Source organism: Neocloeon triangulifer, unplaced genomic scaffold (assembly GCF_031216515.1).
Source record: "Neocloeon triangulifer isolate White Clay Creek 2 clone unplaced genomic scaffold, ASM3121651v1 ptg000001l, whole genome shotgun sequence".
Taxonomy (NCBI): Eukaryota; Metazoa; Arthropoda; class Insecta; order Ephemeroptera; family Baetidae; genus Neocloeon; species Neocloeon triangulifer.
The window spans coordinates 11,066,870-11,084,098 of NW_026775544.1; the positions used below are offsets into that span (position 1 = coordinate 11,066,870).

Here is a 17,229-nt window from a genome sequence, read left to right on the forward strand (position 1 = left end):
GAGCAATCGCGGCACGTCCGATATTACAGGGACTGATAAGCGCAAAACACAAGCCAAGCTTTTCCTACCAAATCGCTTTTCCGGCCAAACGCAATTTGTTCCAAGAAATTGACGTCAAAACGTGATCGTTGCCGAGGAGATTTCCTGAAATTATTTTCTCTTCAGACAAAATAATAAAATGTTCAAAAATGAAACAAGATGAAAAAAAATTTACCTCCACTAAAAATTCACGGAAAACAAAAAATGCGATGAAAATATCTCTGCGAAAATGTTTTGTCTTTGAATCTGGAAATTCGCCCTAAGCCCGAAAATCCATCTCGCTCTGATATTTGCTCAGAGGATAGGCAGCTTTATCGGAAAATAAACGCGCCTTTATACAACAGACATGCCTGTGTACATTTGATACACACAAGTGTGCTTTTGAGGTGGATTAGGCTGCTTTAGTTATTTTCTCAGCTATTGTGAATAAATAAACGAAAAAAAAAAGAAAACGACGCATCTAAATTCTCTCTGCCGGCGTTAATTACAGGAAAAAACTCACATTCTGCATATAACAGGTACCATTATAGGAGCAAGAATTGTTTGGCCAAATAATTTTGGAAATTATAATTTAAAATATACTTAATTAGCGTCGTCAACATTTGGCTTTAGCTGTGGTGAATTCGTTCGAGTGGAGAGGCCGCTTGGTGCAGTAAATTATTGCATGTTTGTTGGGGGGTGTCGGGGGAGTGAATTGCGTCGCAGCCGGCGCGGCCAAAACGCGGCTGATTGCGAATTCGCCAAACTCAGCGCGAAATGCGGAACAGGCAAACAAATTTATCGCCGCAAGTTTCGCGCAAAACAAATACAGAATTTGCTCGGCCGCTCGGAAAATAAACTTTGAGCCTTGAAACGAGCAATTTTATTCCTCGGCCAAACAAACAAAACGCGGAGGGCAAAAAACTGATAAATATTGATTGTGGTTGCAAAAAAATTGATTTTAGAAATAAATCATGTAGTCTTGAATTTTATATGAACAATGCATTTTAGTGTCGCGTAGAATGGGATTAGACGAAGAAATAAATCGGATTTTCTGCAACATCTCTCGAGAGAGTCGCTTTTTGCAATCTGCACTTTTATTTCTTGTTTGCATTGTGGAAAAAGAGTATAAGGATTTAGAATTCCATGGCAGCTGCTGCGAGGATTATTCAATTAAGTTTCCTTTTCTTGAATGTCAAACTCAATCTGCATCAAAAACGAACTCTGAATAAAATGCAGACATTTGCAATCAGAGAAGCTCGAGTTGCAGTCGGAATAAATCAGACTTGAGTGAGCCAACGTCTTTTGTATCTTCTATTTCTATTTGCTTTTTTATATTTTGTGCTGAAATTCTAACAAAAAGAGAATTAGAATTAAAAAATTTAAAGCTTTTATAGGAATAAAAAAGCGGCAGTTAATTTAGAATGAATTTTTATTGAAAATATTGATCAAATTATGAAATATGAAGCATGGCGTTGCACAAAAGGGTAGTTTTGGTTTGAATGGCCGTCAGAAATGACGACCGGCCGGGCTCGCTATTGAATTATTAATTAATTAAAATGTTCGGCGGAACGAGTTGGTCCTTTCGGGGTCACGAGGTCAAACGTGAGCCCAGGTGGCCGAAAAAGTTGCATCCGCGCGAAATTTCGCAATTAATCGCCGCGAGCGGAATTCGTTTGACAATCGAGCGGTGGAAAGAACGTTTTGACTTTTGCCTCCTCGGGGCTTATCGACGAGCAAAGCAACGCGTGTCGCCTCGAATTACAGTGGCAGGCGTAATTAGAGCGGGGTTAACCTCAATCAGCGGCCACAAAACACAAACAGAGTCGCCGAGTTTTAATTAAGGACCTTTGCTGGCAACAAAAGTTTCTCATTCGCAGGCCAAGAGTGCACTCGGAGAAATGTTTTTTCTTCTTCAAAAACTAAATTAAGAAAACTTTCGGCGCTGCTTTTAACCAACAAACTTTCCTGGGCAGAATAAACTACAAAAGGATAAAATGCTTCTCTAAGCCTCTAAAATTAAGCAAAAGAAAATTTTGAATATTTTATTCATCAATGTATCTCTTTTCTAGTATGTTTTCAAAGTTTGCTAATAAAAAGATGAAAATATTAAGTACTTATTAAATCATCTTCACTATTGAAAACAATCCCAATTGTAATCTCTCTCATTATGAAAACAAAACGCTTTTGACTTTTGAATAAACTAAAGTTATTATTGCTGCGCGATGACTATCAAGTCAGAGCTGCTAGAACACACAGATTGCTTCTCCTTCCGCCATTTGATTGCGATGATGACTCTTTTTTGAATGACAAGCTATCACCTTTGGAATGCACTACCGCCGAGTTGGTGTTTAAATCAAAATATTAACTCCTTAAAAAATAAATTATTGCAGTGATATTTGAACCAGCATAACCTGCATGAATGAAATCACAAATTAAAAACTGAATTTAAAAGGACTGATCTGGAAAATAAAAGCTGAATTGCGAGGCCAAAATTAAAGACGAAAATAAAGCCTGTTTAACTAAACAAAATTTGAGCAGCAGTTTTTTGCCAGGAGAAAGAGCAAAAAAATAAAATAAAGAAAGCGGCAGTCGGAAGTATCAGGCAGTCATATAAATGCAAGCTTTCAGCACCCAGTAAAAAAATCTAATAACAACTTGATTATTGTTATTCTTCTTATTTTTGTTTTTATTTAGTAATTGGAAAATTTTGTATGTAAAATTTTGTTTGCAAAATTCTCATCTTTTCTCTAAATTGTATTAAATTTGTATAATTTTGAATGTATAAATGATGTATCCCGTTATGGGCAGCAATTGCCTTTGTAATAGATCAATAAACACAATTTTGCAACTAAACAAGTTATTTACGCGTCTTTACAAACGTAGTCAACTTTTATCAAACTTAAATGTGAAAAGTCGCGAATTCGCACCCAGAGAAGGAGTTAACGGTTTTAATAAGCAAGTAAGAAATCTGAACTTGACGCAAACAAACAGAATTTCAAAGTCGCTTTTTGAAATTTCTTGCCGATCTTCATTTGCGTGAAAATATTTGCGCAGAAAGTGAATCAAAAGTTTTCTAAAAGAAAAACTGGATTTCAGCAAAGAAGAAAATATTTATTTTATCGCTAAGATAAACGGAGAATATTTAAAATTAGCGTCGTTTTTTCTTAATTAAAACAAGCCGGCCGTAAAACGAGATTTGCTGATCATTCCGCGGAGCTAATAAAAAGCCGCCGGTAGAAAATGCAGCGAAATTTCAATTTGCGTCGCTTCATTGCCCGGGGGCGGCCCTTTATTGTGGCGTGTAAAAGCAGAGGCCTATTTATGCCTTTTCTAATTATGCTCGCTTTTTTGCCTCAAATTTACTGCCCTGTCGCGCCTTGGCAGCGCAATTAGCTCAAAACTCGCAGGTGGCGAGATCGCGTTAATAAAACTTTCCTCACTTTCAGAAAGTTCAAAAGTTTTCTTCCTTTCATGAAAAAAGACAACAAAATTATGAATACAAAAAATTACTCTTCTCAAATAATCTTCAAATTTAGTAATAAAATTGAATTTCTATATCATTACAAAAATAACAAACTCACGGGCATGTCATTGATGTAGAAAGTGAGGTTGGCGGCCGGTCTGGAGGGGCCGGCGCTGCAGTTGGCCCTGAGGACGTTGCCCACTTCGTAGTCAGGTCGCTCGACGGTCAGCAACGGTCTCTTCTCGGGCAGGGCTGCGGTCAAAGGCAAAATGCGAATCTGTTTTGAAATTTTGACTTTGGACTCACCGACGACCGTGATGTAGTGCGAGACGAAGGCGGTGCTGAAGGAGGGCGCGTCGGCCGAAACCTCGCAGCTGTAGTTTCCGGCCACGTTGAAGCCCACGTCCACCAGCCGCACTTTGTTCCCGTCAGACTCCTTCTCCTGCACAAATTGCAAATTATAATTAATTGCCATGAAATAAGTGAAAAGACTTTGTTGTTCAAAAATATAAGTGTGAATTTGTGAATTTGTTTTAATAATTTAATCAAAGTTTTATTCAATTTATTTTTTGAAAAAAACTAATATTTTTTTATCTTGAATGTAATTTCAAACTTCCATAATTTTGGCCACTTGTTACAGAACAAAGAATTCAATTGAAATTTCAAATAATTTTTTTATTGGAATTTTTACAGTAAAAGTTCTACTTGTAAATCTGAGGCTGCATTTTTTTGCCAGTAAAAAAACGCGGCCGTAAATTACGCTTGAGGAATTCGAGATAAAATTTGACGAATGGCCGCGGCGGAAAGAGAACTTTTGAGCATTGGAGAGCATTTTTGGAAAATGCAAAAATGGAAATTGCGAGTTAATAATGCATTAGGCGCTCGCTCGCCAAAACAAAATCAATACGGCCGTGTCGCAATTCTGGCCACGCACCACCCTTTTTCCTCGCTCCCTGTTTTTTACCAAGCATGATTTATTTTTTCCACGTGGATTCAGCGAAATTATTGGGCGGCGAAGAGCGCAGACAAGTCACCCCTTTTTATCAGAGGGTGGAAAAATGAGCCTCTCCTCCGAGCGTTTTGTCGGTTTCATTTCTTTTTTCCATCTCCGGGCTCTTTGAATTTTTTTGCATGCAAATAATAATTAATATTTTCCTCCTCTATTGTTGTCGTGTGACGTCAGAGGCTTCAAGATTCACTTCAAAAAATAAATAACAAATATCTTCGATATTTTTGATAATTTTATATTAACATTAAAAATGTGAATGTAATTACAGTGTCTGCTTATTTAATTTTTGAATAATTTCTAGAGGATATAAGGTAAAATGTCAAAAATTAAACAAAAATCCAAACCACTGCAATTTGCACCTTTCACTTCTTTTTGAAAAAGAAGAAAAGAAACACGGTTTGGGGTCCACTTTATCTTTCATGTTGCGAATTGAAGCAGAAATGAACGGCGGCGCTCGGGGCGAAAAGAGGCAATAAATCGCGCGCTGAGTTCAGCCTTTTATTCTCGCAACAAACGATGGGACGGAAAAGGATTTTCTCGTTTCCCTCTCGTTCCATTCAAATCGCGAGATTAAACCTGGAAAAGTAAGAAAGAAATGCAAACAAATCAAAGCTGCAGAGCGATGAGGTCCGTTTATTATTTACGACCTTTGCAAATTAATTCCCATGTCTTGACATGAATTATTTCAATTATTCCATTTATTATTTTCAGTCCGAACAGACAAAAGCTTGTTAGGGTGATTAAATTTATCGCCGAACGGAAAATTACTCACGGCGCGCGAAATTTCATTAGTTTTGTCATAACTTTTCCTCCCGCGCGCGTAAATCTTTGTCCTGCCGTCAGCTGCAATGAAATCCACTCTGCCGAAAAAAGATAATAATAAAAAAAAAAAACACGTGCTTTATGAGCAGGGCAAGGACACTGTTGGGAGTTGGGAATTAGTTTTGACGCGAAAGGAACGAAAAAAGCTATAGTCAACTAAAAAGTTAATATCACAGAAAAAACGGAGAAATTGAAGTAAAAATTTATAAACAAAATTTAAAATTGAATACTACATGTGTATTTAATTATCACTTCCAATTGAAAGGAAATTGAATAAAATTCAATTCAAAAGTTATTTCACGATTAATCGTATTTCTATTTTCAGCCATCAGAGCGACTCGGTGTCCATTTGGCGACAAAACAAAACCTCAATTCGATCGTCGGCGACACGATTTTATCATTCGTTGGTCGCAAATGCACTTTTGTTACTGGTTGCGGAAAATACGTGCTTTATTAGGAAATCATTTCACAGTCAATTCAAGCGTCAAATCTATCGGATCGCATTGAATTGGATTGGAAAGAAGCGCTGAAAAATTATGCATCCATTTACTTCATTGAAGGCAATATTCAATTTTATCTATTTAATCCCATTTTTTTTATATTAAAATATTCCAGAAATTAATTTTGACACTCACAGCGTGACCTTTTAGAATTAATTTTGCATGATTAAACTTCGTGTCCACCCCTTTTAGGCACGCGAAAAGTGAAGCATTTTTATTACAATGAAGCGTGACGTTGCTCGTCCGACACATTTTTGTTCAATTAATTAAGCAAAACTAACAAGACACGTGACTGCTAATGCACTTTGGGGGTTGACGAACCGACACGGACCACACCCTTGTTTCCCGCCACTAACGAGCCGTGTTTTTTTTATTACATCAGCTTCGTCATTGAAAGAAGATGAGCGAAAATCAGAATATTCAAGATTTTATCAGGATGAATTTGGGAGAATTTGCTTGTTTGCGTCAAAAAACACCTTTTTGTTCACATCAAAAGTGAAACGACTTTTGGCAATCTCGGCACTTAAGCTTTCTGGGATGCGCAATTACTTTGGCATCGTAAAACTAGAGCAATCAACAGCGGCCCATTAATTAAGCCGCGCACTCGCGATTAAAATTTCGCATAACTTGCAGCGAGCGAGATCTTGAAACCGCGAACGATGATTTGACGAGCGCAGCTGCTTCATTTTTTAATGATTTGAAGCGAGTTTTACGACGCGAATTAATTCACAAAAGGACCGAAAATAAAAGCAGGAATTTATCAAGCGCCGAACTGTTGCCAGTTTTCAAAATTTGGAAAATAAAATTGGAGCTTGGTGTTGTTGGTGGCGAGAGAAGTGATCAAAGCCCGAGGGCGAAAAAGGGACGGGTGGGCACACATGGTGTTTAGGTCGGAAACAACGAAATGGCCCGACGACTGCGGCGGATCAAACGCAATAATAAACACACGTCAAAAGGACTTTGGTCGTCACAAAGTGTAATTGCAAGTGAAATGTCACCCGAATCTGCTCCCAGAGCGGACGGTTTATTCCCAGGGAGGATCTTTGTTGGTTTCTTCTTTTGTTCTAAACTCGTCCTCAATAAAATATTTTGGGAATTAATTAATTATTTATTAAATAATTATTTAAATTATAATTACGATGTTAAAGTGGCTGAAACTTAATTTGGTCCAAATTAACAAGTTTATCCTGGTCTTTGGCGGAAAGTTTGTGAAACCTCTGCGGTGGCGCAACTCGGTTGTAACTAAATCCGCTCGCGGCGTAATCACATTATTTGAATAATTAATCAGCAAAGCGAGCGTCTAATTATCGCCCAGACGAATTTGAGCCTAATTTACCTCGTTACCTGCGGCACTTTATTTATGCTGCGGAAAAGTCAAATGAGAAGAAACTCTTGCTGAAAAACACCTTTAACTAAAATAATTAGGAGCACCGTCATTTTCGGTTTTAAAACCCTTTCCCCTGCAAAGAAAGAGGCGACGGACGCTCTTGATGAAAGGGTTGCTTTGAGATCAAATAACAGACAGCGCTGCCTAATGAAATAAACATCGCGAAAAGGACCAACGAGTTTCAAAAGGAGATTCTCTTTTACAGAATTCCAGATTATCTGCAAACTTTAAAAGAATCCCTCAAATTGTTAATTTTTTCCTCTTTTTAAATCTAATGTTTCATCACTTTAAAAAGATTGGCAAATGAAAATAAAAGTAATATAAAAATATCTAACAATAAGTGACTTATTTCAAAAATTTGCAGTTTTCAATTAAAAATGAAAGGAAAAAAATTATTAGAATATTAATTAGAATCTTGATGGTCCTTGATCGAATCAATCCACTTTCAATTAGTGACTTTGTCAGCGAGTGAGGGTGATTGATGACGCTGAGGGGTGGTTTTGGGTTCGAACTCACGTCAATGTTGAGGCCTGCGAAGGGAAAGAGCTTGGTCGAGGGGCTCTCGACGGGGGTGTGGCGGAAGAACTCGCGGGTGCCGCGGTACCACTTGACCGAGTAGAGCGGCGCCCCCTCCAGGTCGTACTCGCACACCAGCGTGACGGCGGCGCCGCGACGCACCACGCCGCTGCCCGGCCGCGTCACCAGCCGCGCCTCCTTCAGCGCCCCGCAACCCCCTGAAATCACACAAAAGCAACAAAATCACATGATCAGCTTCAATTCATTGAGACACTTTTGGGTTTTGTTTTTATCTGGTAAGGAGAAAAATAGATTAATAACAGTTAAAATTATTGTAAAAGTAAAAAAAAAAAATTAAAATTTTAAAATTGAATAATTTTTTAGAATTTTGCCCTAATCTATTGCTCTCAAATATTTATTGATTTGAATATTTTGATTTGCTTCAGTTTTAGGATAATTAGCTAAAAAGCGATGGAAACCGTGAAAGGTAAACACAAACTTAATTAATTGAGATACTTCATTATTAGAGTGATTTTGCTCTTTGAAGTGTTTTTGGCCTAATTAATCCACTACTTTTGACATTGTAGCCTTTGAAAACGCCAAATTATACAAACGAGCGAAATGCAACAAAACTCGGCGAGAGTGGGTTGAGCTTTGTGGAAATGAAATTAATTTTCGAACTGAACGTGGCCTCATTTCAATAATTTTGATGTGAAAAGGCAAAGGAGAACCAATTTTAATTTTGGCTGATTCAAAATGTTTGTTCAAAGGGCGAAATTTGAATCAAAAGTGGCTCGGCACGGATTTTGCAGCAGTCCATTGAAAAAACACTTCTATGCAAAAAGTAGCAGAGAGAGAAATTGTTATCCCTCTTGATGCCACTTTTCACCGCGAGTGGAGGGGGCGAAAGGGGTCAATGGGTGCTTCTATCTGTCTGGCCTGTCTGTCAGTTGATGCTGAGAGACCACTTTGGTGTATTAAAAGAACAAAAAATTAGCTAATCTCTGCCGGTTGGAAAAAAATACCAATTTGCAAATTAATAGATTTAGTTTGCAAGTTTCAAAGAATTTAAAAGTTCAAACGAATTTTAAATTCGCAGGTGCAAAAAGGGCAAGGAATTGGCTTTGACGCAATCGACGGACAAGCACCATTAATTTGCCTCTTTTTGTTTCCAGTCCTTTGCCGACCAATTTGTCTCTTTTCCGCCATCGATTTTGTCCTTTTTCGTCTGTTTTATTTTAGGAACCGAGTTGCAAAACTCGTTGGTGGGCGCCGGGTGCGAATAATTATCAAACAACTGGTGCGGCCAATGGACCTGCCAGATGAGTTTTGTTTTTCGGAAAAAGGAGTTAATTCCCAGACAATTCGCTCCTCGCTCGGTTGTAAATCTTTTAAAAGGCTAAATAATTGAAAGGACAAAGTTCGCCTAGAAAAGGTCGTGGTTTGAATGTTTCAGGAGAGCGGCCGTAAAAACTTTTTAATTCCCTCACGGAAGACGCGAATTGAGAAGAGTCGTTTTTTCTTGTTTGCTTCATTTGGAAATCAACCCTCGTCACTCTCAAATGAGCAAACGTTGACGAAACTATTTGAACAAAGTTTGCTAAATTTCAAAGTGAATTGAAAATTTTCAGGAAAATATACAAATTTCAAAACAGGCGAAAATTTTCACAGATGTTGGTAATATTTGCGACTCCCTGGTTAAAATTAATTTTGAAAAGGAGTAAGTTTTGGTCTTTGTTGGATGGATTTGAAGCTAGAAAGCAATGAAAAAAAAACCCATTAATTTAGGCATGTGTTCAGAATCAATTAAAGCTGGGTTGAGTAAAAGGGTGTCTTTTCAGAAAGCACAATTTCTCCTTTTCTCCTTCACCTTTTTATTAAAGGCGTATTCAAATCGCGGGCATATTTCACAGCCCACCCAACGCTTCTTTCCCAGAGGCAAAAAATCCTTAATTTCCTCAAGATTTTCATGAAAAGGGAAAAGCTTCACTTTCGCGAGCTGCAATTTACGATCACAAACTTCTCGCCCTTTTTAAATCTCAGAATTTTTTGTTAAAAGCTCGCAAAATTTATCCTCAGCGGGTGCATCGATTTTCTTGAAGAAGAAAAGCGACTTTGCGATTTTGAAAGCTTCAAAGTGAGAAAGTGTCACGGACGTGAAGATCGATTGTTTTCTACTTGAATGCAAAAATAATGAAATTCATCGCCGTTGGCACTTTGCGAAGTAATTAATGGCTGAAAAAAATGCTAATGGCCGCTTATGCCGTTCGGATTGATTTACTGCCTCGCCCACATTATTGCACTCGCTGCAGATAAACTGCCACCGACGAGTGTTTGAATTATCGCTCAACACCGCTCCACGTTGTATGTCCCGTCGCACAGTCAGGGCATGCGAATCTGCTCCGCATAAAATTTATTTAATTATTTTAAAAATTTAGTTAGGATTGAACTTCTGAGAGAGGAAAATTCAAAAAATGAGAGGAATATGAAGCTCCAACTTTTCTCTACTTCTCATAAATAGAAAATTGTTATGGTAAAAACCTGATCCAATATTTCCTCGCATATTCTTTTTTATTGAGAATTGTGATGGAATTTATCCTCGAACCATCGTTTTCCTCTCGATCTAATTATTTCCAGCTCTTTGTTTTGCGCTTCTCGACTTCTGCTCTACGCAAATAATTGAATCTGATATACCAACGCGCAGTTTTTCGAAGCAACAATAAATTTCCGCCAAGGACGTGCAATATTACTTTCTGGTTCTTCGCAGCAGAAGGAAAAATCGCGCGCAATCAGATCTGACGCTGCACAGCGAAATAAACTTGTCCTTTTCCAACGCCACCGAGTCAGACTTGGAACGGGATCAAGAATGTGTTTTGCACTTTTTCATCACGGACCGATTTCATTCTTCTGAAAACAATCCCTTGTCATCTCCATACTATCCAAAGAATATGACTTTTGTGGTTTTTATAAAAAGAACCTTTTTGAATTATATTTTATAATATATGCAATAATTTAAAACTCGCAATAATTGTCTGGGAATTTAATTTTATAAAGGTTAGAGAATTTTGTCCCAATTTATTTCGAAGATAAACACAAAATCGATTTCTCATTTCAGCGGAAAACTTTTCAAGAGCCGCGAAATTTCTTGATTCCCTTTGCGGCAAAGTTTGGCCAAATAATTCGTGTTTCGCAGCAACTGCGGGTCTGGGGCGAGGAATAACACGGCGGAGTTGATGAGCAGCCGGAGCTCATCAAAAATGGAAAATTCACTTGAAATCAGGCGTGGAAAAGTCGTGATCGCGGCCCAACTTTGGCGAATCTTCATGAATGCGAGAGAGACGAGGTTGAATCATGCATGGGGTGTTTAGGCCGAGCGAGTCTCTTTTGTGGGCAGATCGAGAGAGGAATTTGCATTTCCACCCCAATCCTTTTCTCACCTTCCTGCGTTTATTTCCTCGGAGAACGCAAATCGCCGATTCAAAAGCACGCAAGAATAAGCAAAAGTGCCAAACACGACCTTTTCGCCTCCCCCGACCGGAAAGGGTTTCCTATTCTGAGCACTTCAAGATTTGATCTTTTTCATTCCAAAACTGCAATTTTTCTGCAAAACAAGTGAAATTTATTAAATAGTCTTGTTTTTTATCCAAACCTTTAATTTTATTGAATCAAATTTTATCAATAAAAATTAGGATTTACAAGTTTTTGCGACTAAAATGGCGCACCCTTGGGAGGTTGTTTTGAGGCCGGAGATAAATCCGTCGTGTCTCGACAACAAGTGCCGGCGAAGGCATTTTTCTTTGCTTCCTGCCTCGCACGCACGCCCCGCCATCATTCATTTGCATATCTCGCGCGCACCACTTAAGGGTATTGCTGAGGAGGGTGGAAGGGGTGCTCGGAAAACGATGAGCTCTAAAATTTATCTCCCCAAAACAACGTACATTCGCCCCCGACACCTTCGCAGCCCAAATTTTTATTGCCTCGCCCAATCTACCAATTCAGAAGAAAAACACGCAGCGCAAAAATGTGTTTCTTTTTCAAGATTTCCATACGAATGTGAGATTTATCAAATTCGGTCCCTGAAAAATTCTGGAAACGTATTTTCCAGCGAAAAGCCTGGATATTATTTTTGTAAATATTTCAGTCAAGCATTTTCGCGTTATAAAAAATATGATTGCTCCGGCTTATTAAATTCCTGCTTTGCAAATTCCTGCTGTAATATTTTCCATCCTGTAAAAGGAATTTCACTTTAACGAAATCAACAATCGGAGTTTCCAAGAATTGGCAATTTATCGAATTCTAATCGCAAAATTAAATTTCTTTTTAATTATCGACGTGTCAGTTAAAAAAAATTGTGAAAGTAACGAGTTCTTTAGATCGTGTTGGGACGCAGTTAAAATTTAATCTGCTCGCTTCTTGGAAAAAAGAGCGGCTGGTGAACGAAGAAAAGGTCCGTGAGCAAGCGTCGGTGGCGGGAGAAAAAATTAAGATGCAAACGACGAGCGAGTCTCTCATCCTCGCCGCACATTAATTCATCTCGGGCCGGAAAATGAGGAAAAGCAAAAACGCCAAACACGCCGCGTAAAAACGCTTCCATTTCCAAGAGCTTTTTTCGCCACCGCCAAGTGAAACGCGAAACGTTTATTTTGATATTTTCACCACCGACAAAAACCAACAAAACGTTTTCCTTAATGTTGCTTGATTCTGCACAACTTTGAAAGTTTGCATTTGACGGCTGCGAATTAATCCAAGAGCTAATTTTGAGCTTTTCAACCAGTGACAAGTTAATCTCCCATTTCTATGGAATCTGATTGGAAGATTATTTATATTCAGCTTTTGCAATTTATAATTTGAAAATAAAAAATTAGCCATCTCGTTAGTATTCACAATTTAAGCTTTGCAAATTCTCACAAAGTTCAATAATGCGCGACCTAATAATAAGCTTATTTGAAACGCAATAGAAGAATTAATACTTAAAGCCAATGAGGGACGACGTCAGTTGCCACCCCAACAACGTGGAACAAGGTTTTTTCAATATTTATTTTAAAATTTCCTAAATATGTTTTTACCAAAATATCAAATTTACTTGAAATCAATTAAACCGAATTGAAATTTGATCACTTTAGGAATTCAGCATAGCAGGTAATTAGATTCGTGTTTGTTGACAATTCATCAGCGAATGGGGAGGCCGATGGGTCGGACGCTTCCCCCGAGGCGCCGGACATTCTCGTTAATGCAGACTGGCCGATCTGCAGTCTCGCGGGGGTTGGCGACAAACCACCCTCCGAGATTGACGTGAATTATTCAGAGCCATCAGTCCATAATTGAGGCCAAATCGTCGCGACCGAACTGAAATTCACTCGCCCTGATTTGCCAATTTCCTGCTTCAAACTCACGTTTTGGAAACCAAATTAGAAAATTAATATTTTAAAATTCAGACTTGGTATCTTGAATAGAGGAAAGGATGATACAAAGTTTTAATCGCTGTGAGTTTGAAAACGATGCTTGAGGCTTTTGGCAAAGTTTCCCCCATCAGCGTCTAATTGAGGGTGAAATTTTCATCCCTTGATATAAATTTGCTTTTTGCTTCGTCTGCGGCGTGTCTTTGTTCCCGAGCCATAAATCTAGCGAGTGCATCTTGGCACGCGGCTCCCGCTTTTTGCCGAATTAGGCAAAAAGAATTGTGCCTCCAGAACTCTTGCAGCTCCTTAATTTCGTAAATTTTTCAAAAATATAACCAAGGATGTTTTAATTTCAAATTAAATTACTATGCCAAAATTTATTTGGATTTTATTGCAACACCCAAAAACATAATTTAAAGTACCAGAAGTTTTTTTAAATTTAAAATAAAAAAACAAGTTTATTTCTGTTTGACAAAAAAGAAAAGTTTGTATTGACTGTGTTGTAAAATTAGAGTTGTTGGCGATTCGCATCTGCTGAATCGATTACATGGGGTGTTTTCACTTAACTAGGGAGCTCTGCGGGGCTGTCGCATTCCGCGGGTGGTGCGGACGCGACCAGAGAGCGACACTCGTATCAAATTTCACGCCAGCCACATGCAAATGAGTCAATCAATCAATAGTCGACGTTCGCCAGACCTGCAAAACCACTTTGACGAGCTCAAACGTTCACTTGCTTCACGCATTTGTCATCAGATCAACAAACAAACTCATAATTTTTTATATAAAAATGTTTTTAATTATAAAAAAAGCTGAAAGAAAGTTTAAAAAAGGGAAATTTAATAAAAAATAATTTATCCAAAGACATAAAATGTTATGTTTTATTCACATTTATTTCATAAAAATATCAACTTGCAGCCCTTGTAAGATATATTTTTTGTTGTTTCAATTGCGATGTAAATTATTTTTATTTTAAAAATTAATACGGAGCTTCTATTTCATCAACTATATGGTGTTTCAGCCTTGCTTTTGACATCTCGCTTTGAACGCATATTGACGAAGTTTGAGAGCAAAGTTTTGCTTTTGATGCAAATGAAACACGCGCTTTAATAAACTGTACTCTCGGAAATTGCTCGATGCCTTTTGAACCGAGCAAATTTTGAACCAAAAGCACCGAACATTATTTCGAGTCATTTTTTATTTTCCCGCTAGATAAAAGTCAAATCAAAAACTCGCTCCCTTTTCATTTGATGGCGCGTGTGATGAAATATTGGCAACGTTATTTCATTATCAGCAAAACAAAGCGTGCGGATTTATCGGTGGCATTAAATTTTCACACGCAGCGCAGATTTAAATCAATGTTTAGTCCCGTCAAAAGCTTGTTTATTAGATTAATCGTGTTTGCACGAATTTCATGTCACCAAAGCTATATTGTTTGCCGATATAATTTTCAATTGTTGAAAAGTCTGCAGTTATTTACAGAACTCGTTATGCAGATTTTAAAATTTCAACTTTTAAAATCAGAATTTTCTTTCTCAAAACCTGAATAAATTCCAGGAAGAAAAGCTTGTTAAAAAACAGCCAGAAGCGTCGAGAGTTTTGGTAACGAGAAAAGATGTGCGTTGTAAGTAAAACTTGGAAAAAGTTGGAAAAACGAATGTTTTGCTTTTCCGAGCTTGGAATCGACAAAAAGCGAGTTTCTTTCATTTACTCGCTTTTGCAGCCAAATATGATTTCGGCAAAAGTGAATTATTATTATTTTGCTGATTGATTTTAGCAGACAAAAGACGCTTTTCCAGTTTTATTCCATGCGAACGCGGACAAATGGGGATTTGAAAAGCGAGGACGGGTCCATTTGCGGATTCCGAAGTGGCCACTCGGCCGCCATTCTCATGCAAAGATTCCTCGCGATCGCTCTTCCGTCACTTTTCAGACTCGATCTCCATCAGAGCGATTTACGGGAAATCGTTCTGCGATTCAATGATCGCGATGCTGCACCACATTTACTTTTTCCTCCATTTTTTCCGCTTGAATGGAAATATGGAAATGCACAGAACGATTATTTTCATTTTCTGCATTTTTAAAAACGTGAATTAAATCCAAGTCTTCTTTTTCACTTCTAAATCTTCAAGAGATTTCCTGAAACCACTTTTTTAATAACAAAATTTTGAGCAAAAAGATTTTATCTGTCACAAAATAACTGTGGATGGTGCGGGGGTGAATTTTCTTGGAAGGAAAATTCGCCTTTGAGGCGAGCGAAGGCATTCATCAAAAATGCTTTTAACTCGCTTTGCTTCTGGAAAACATAAATAGCCAAAGAGAAAACCGCGGTCGGCCGCCCTTTTATTTCTGCACAATGTCTCTCTTTGCGGCACCAAAGCGGCGTGCAAAGAACCAGCCAAACAATGTAATCTCTCTCTTTCCATACAGCAAATTTCGCTTTTCAAGCAAAGTCTTTTGGATTTTGGCTAAAAGCGCGCTTGCAAGATTTATGCGCTGCATTTGCGCCCAAAATCGACCCACCAAAGTATTGTTTTTTTATTATTTTGCACGCGCGGCCACCTGAATTCATCTTCCACGCGAACAATTTGTAGAATTTGGAAACGTGTCAACCTTTTTATGCCTTTCTTTGAGCTTTCTGAAGCATCTGTTAATAAATTTCAACACCTGAGGAGAGAAAGCAAAAGGAATTTGATATGTTTTTGTTTTCTCTGCACTGGCGGGCAATTAGCAAAAATTATGCAGAGAAAAGAATTCCAGGAATGTTCGTGGAAATATTTTCATAAAAGGAAAAGCATTGCCCAAGAAAACAATCTCTGCGCGCCTCTAAAGCACGAATTATTTTCTGCAGCAATTTGTTTCTTCTTCGCCCATCATGAAGAAAAGATAATTGAATTACAATTTCCTGCCTGCAGAGCGGACCAAGGGTCTTTTCCTGCCTTTGTAATTGAGAAAAATGGCCAACAGCCCCTCTGATTTTCCAGCCCACAAAAGAATGGGGAGGTAATTTGCTTTGTTCTTTACACACAAAATAATCAATTACATTTTCTTTTTACAAAAACATTAAAAATAATTCAATTTATTTCACGTATAATAAAAGACCCAATCAAAGTTTTGTGATTTTTCAATAATAAACTGAATTTCTTTTGTTCAGATCTGGAATTTGGTGTTATTGTCTCTTGTTCTTCAAAGGCTTTTCAACTTCAAGAGATCAATATGTCTTTCCCTCTCTTATTCTGATTCCAATATTCAGCTCCTCGATTGTGGATCAAAACTTTGCGAAACAAGGAAAGTTGGAAAAAATGTGAGGGGGCGTTTTTGTTTTGCAGGTGTCGAGAGCAGAAGTCGGCGCAAAAATTGGCAGCGTTCAGAGCCACATCAGCATTTTCCACGCTTTGTGTGCGATGCCCGTTGGAAAGCAAATGACGATTGTTCTGTCGTGGCAGTTGGAGAGGAAAAGCGTCAGCCGGAAACCGTTCCACAGAACGGGCAGAACGGCACCTAAATATGTGTAAAAGACTGAACATGTTAAACTGAAAAAAGAAACGAAGGCCTCTCAAATTTTTATTCAGTGAAATTTATTTGAGCTTTCGGAAAGAATCGCTTCAATAGGTTCCGATAGGTTCTGTACTTTTAATATTTATTTTTACTTTCACGAAAGTTGCAAAATGTTCAACAATATTGAAATGGAATAGAAAGAGGATCGCGTGGCTACCGAGCGAATCCACCGGCGGGGAAAGAGCTTTTGAAAGAGAAAAGTTTTCTCGCAGACAATGCAAGAATAAAAATGACACAAGTTTGCAGATCGCTACTTTTGCTGCAGTGATCAAAGCCGGCCTGGAAATGGAGAAAGAAACAAAGGAAAGGAACGCTTTGCAATCAAACAGGGGTTTTTTTACCGAGCCCATTAGCGTCAACGTGCGGCGAGTTATTCCTGCAGAAATAACAGACCAAACAAGCATCCAGCAATTGTCAACGGCGGAATACAAATGGGCAAAAACAACCCTCCCTCCCTTACCACTACGATAATAGTCTTGTTCTTTTTAGGGGTTGCCAATTCTGATCAGATAAGGGTTGGAGTTTGAAATGATCATAATGGGGTTTTTATAACAAAA

General features: G+C 38.2%; 1 protein-coding gene across 1 annotated transcript in view; it reads right to left on the bottom strand.

Moving 5' to 3' along the window:
* LOC132193780 (uncharacterized) overlaps positions 1–17,229 on the bottom strand; it is a 41,058-nt gene that overhangs the window by 5,835 nt on the left and 17,994 nt on the right. The window contains exons 2-4 of the mRNA XM_059614665.1: positions 7,719–7,936; positions 3,791–3,926; positions 3,603–3,736 (exon numbers count right to left, since the gene is read on the bottom strand). Coding sequence (XP_059470648.1) covers positions 3,603–3,736; positions 3,791–3,926; positions 7,719–7,936 — 488 coding nt within the window. The remainder of the gene's footprint in view (positions 1–3,602; positions 3,737–3,790; positions 3,927–7,718; positions 7,937–17,229) is intronic.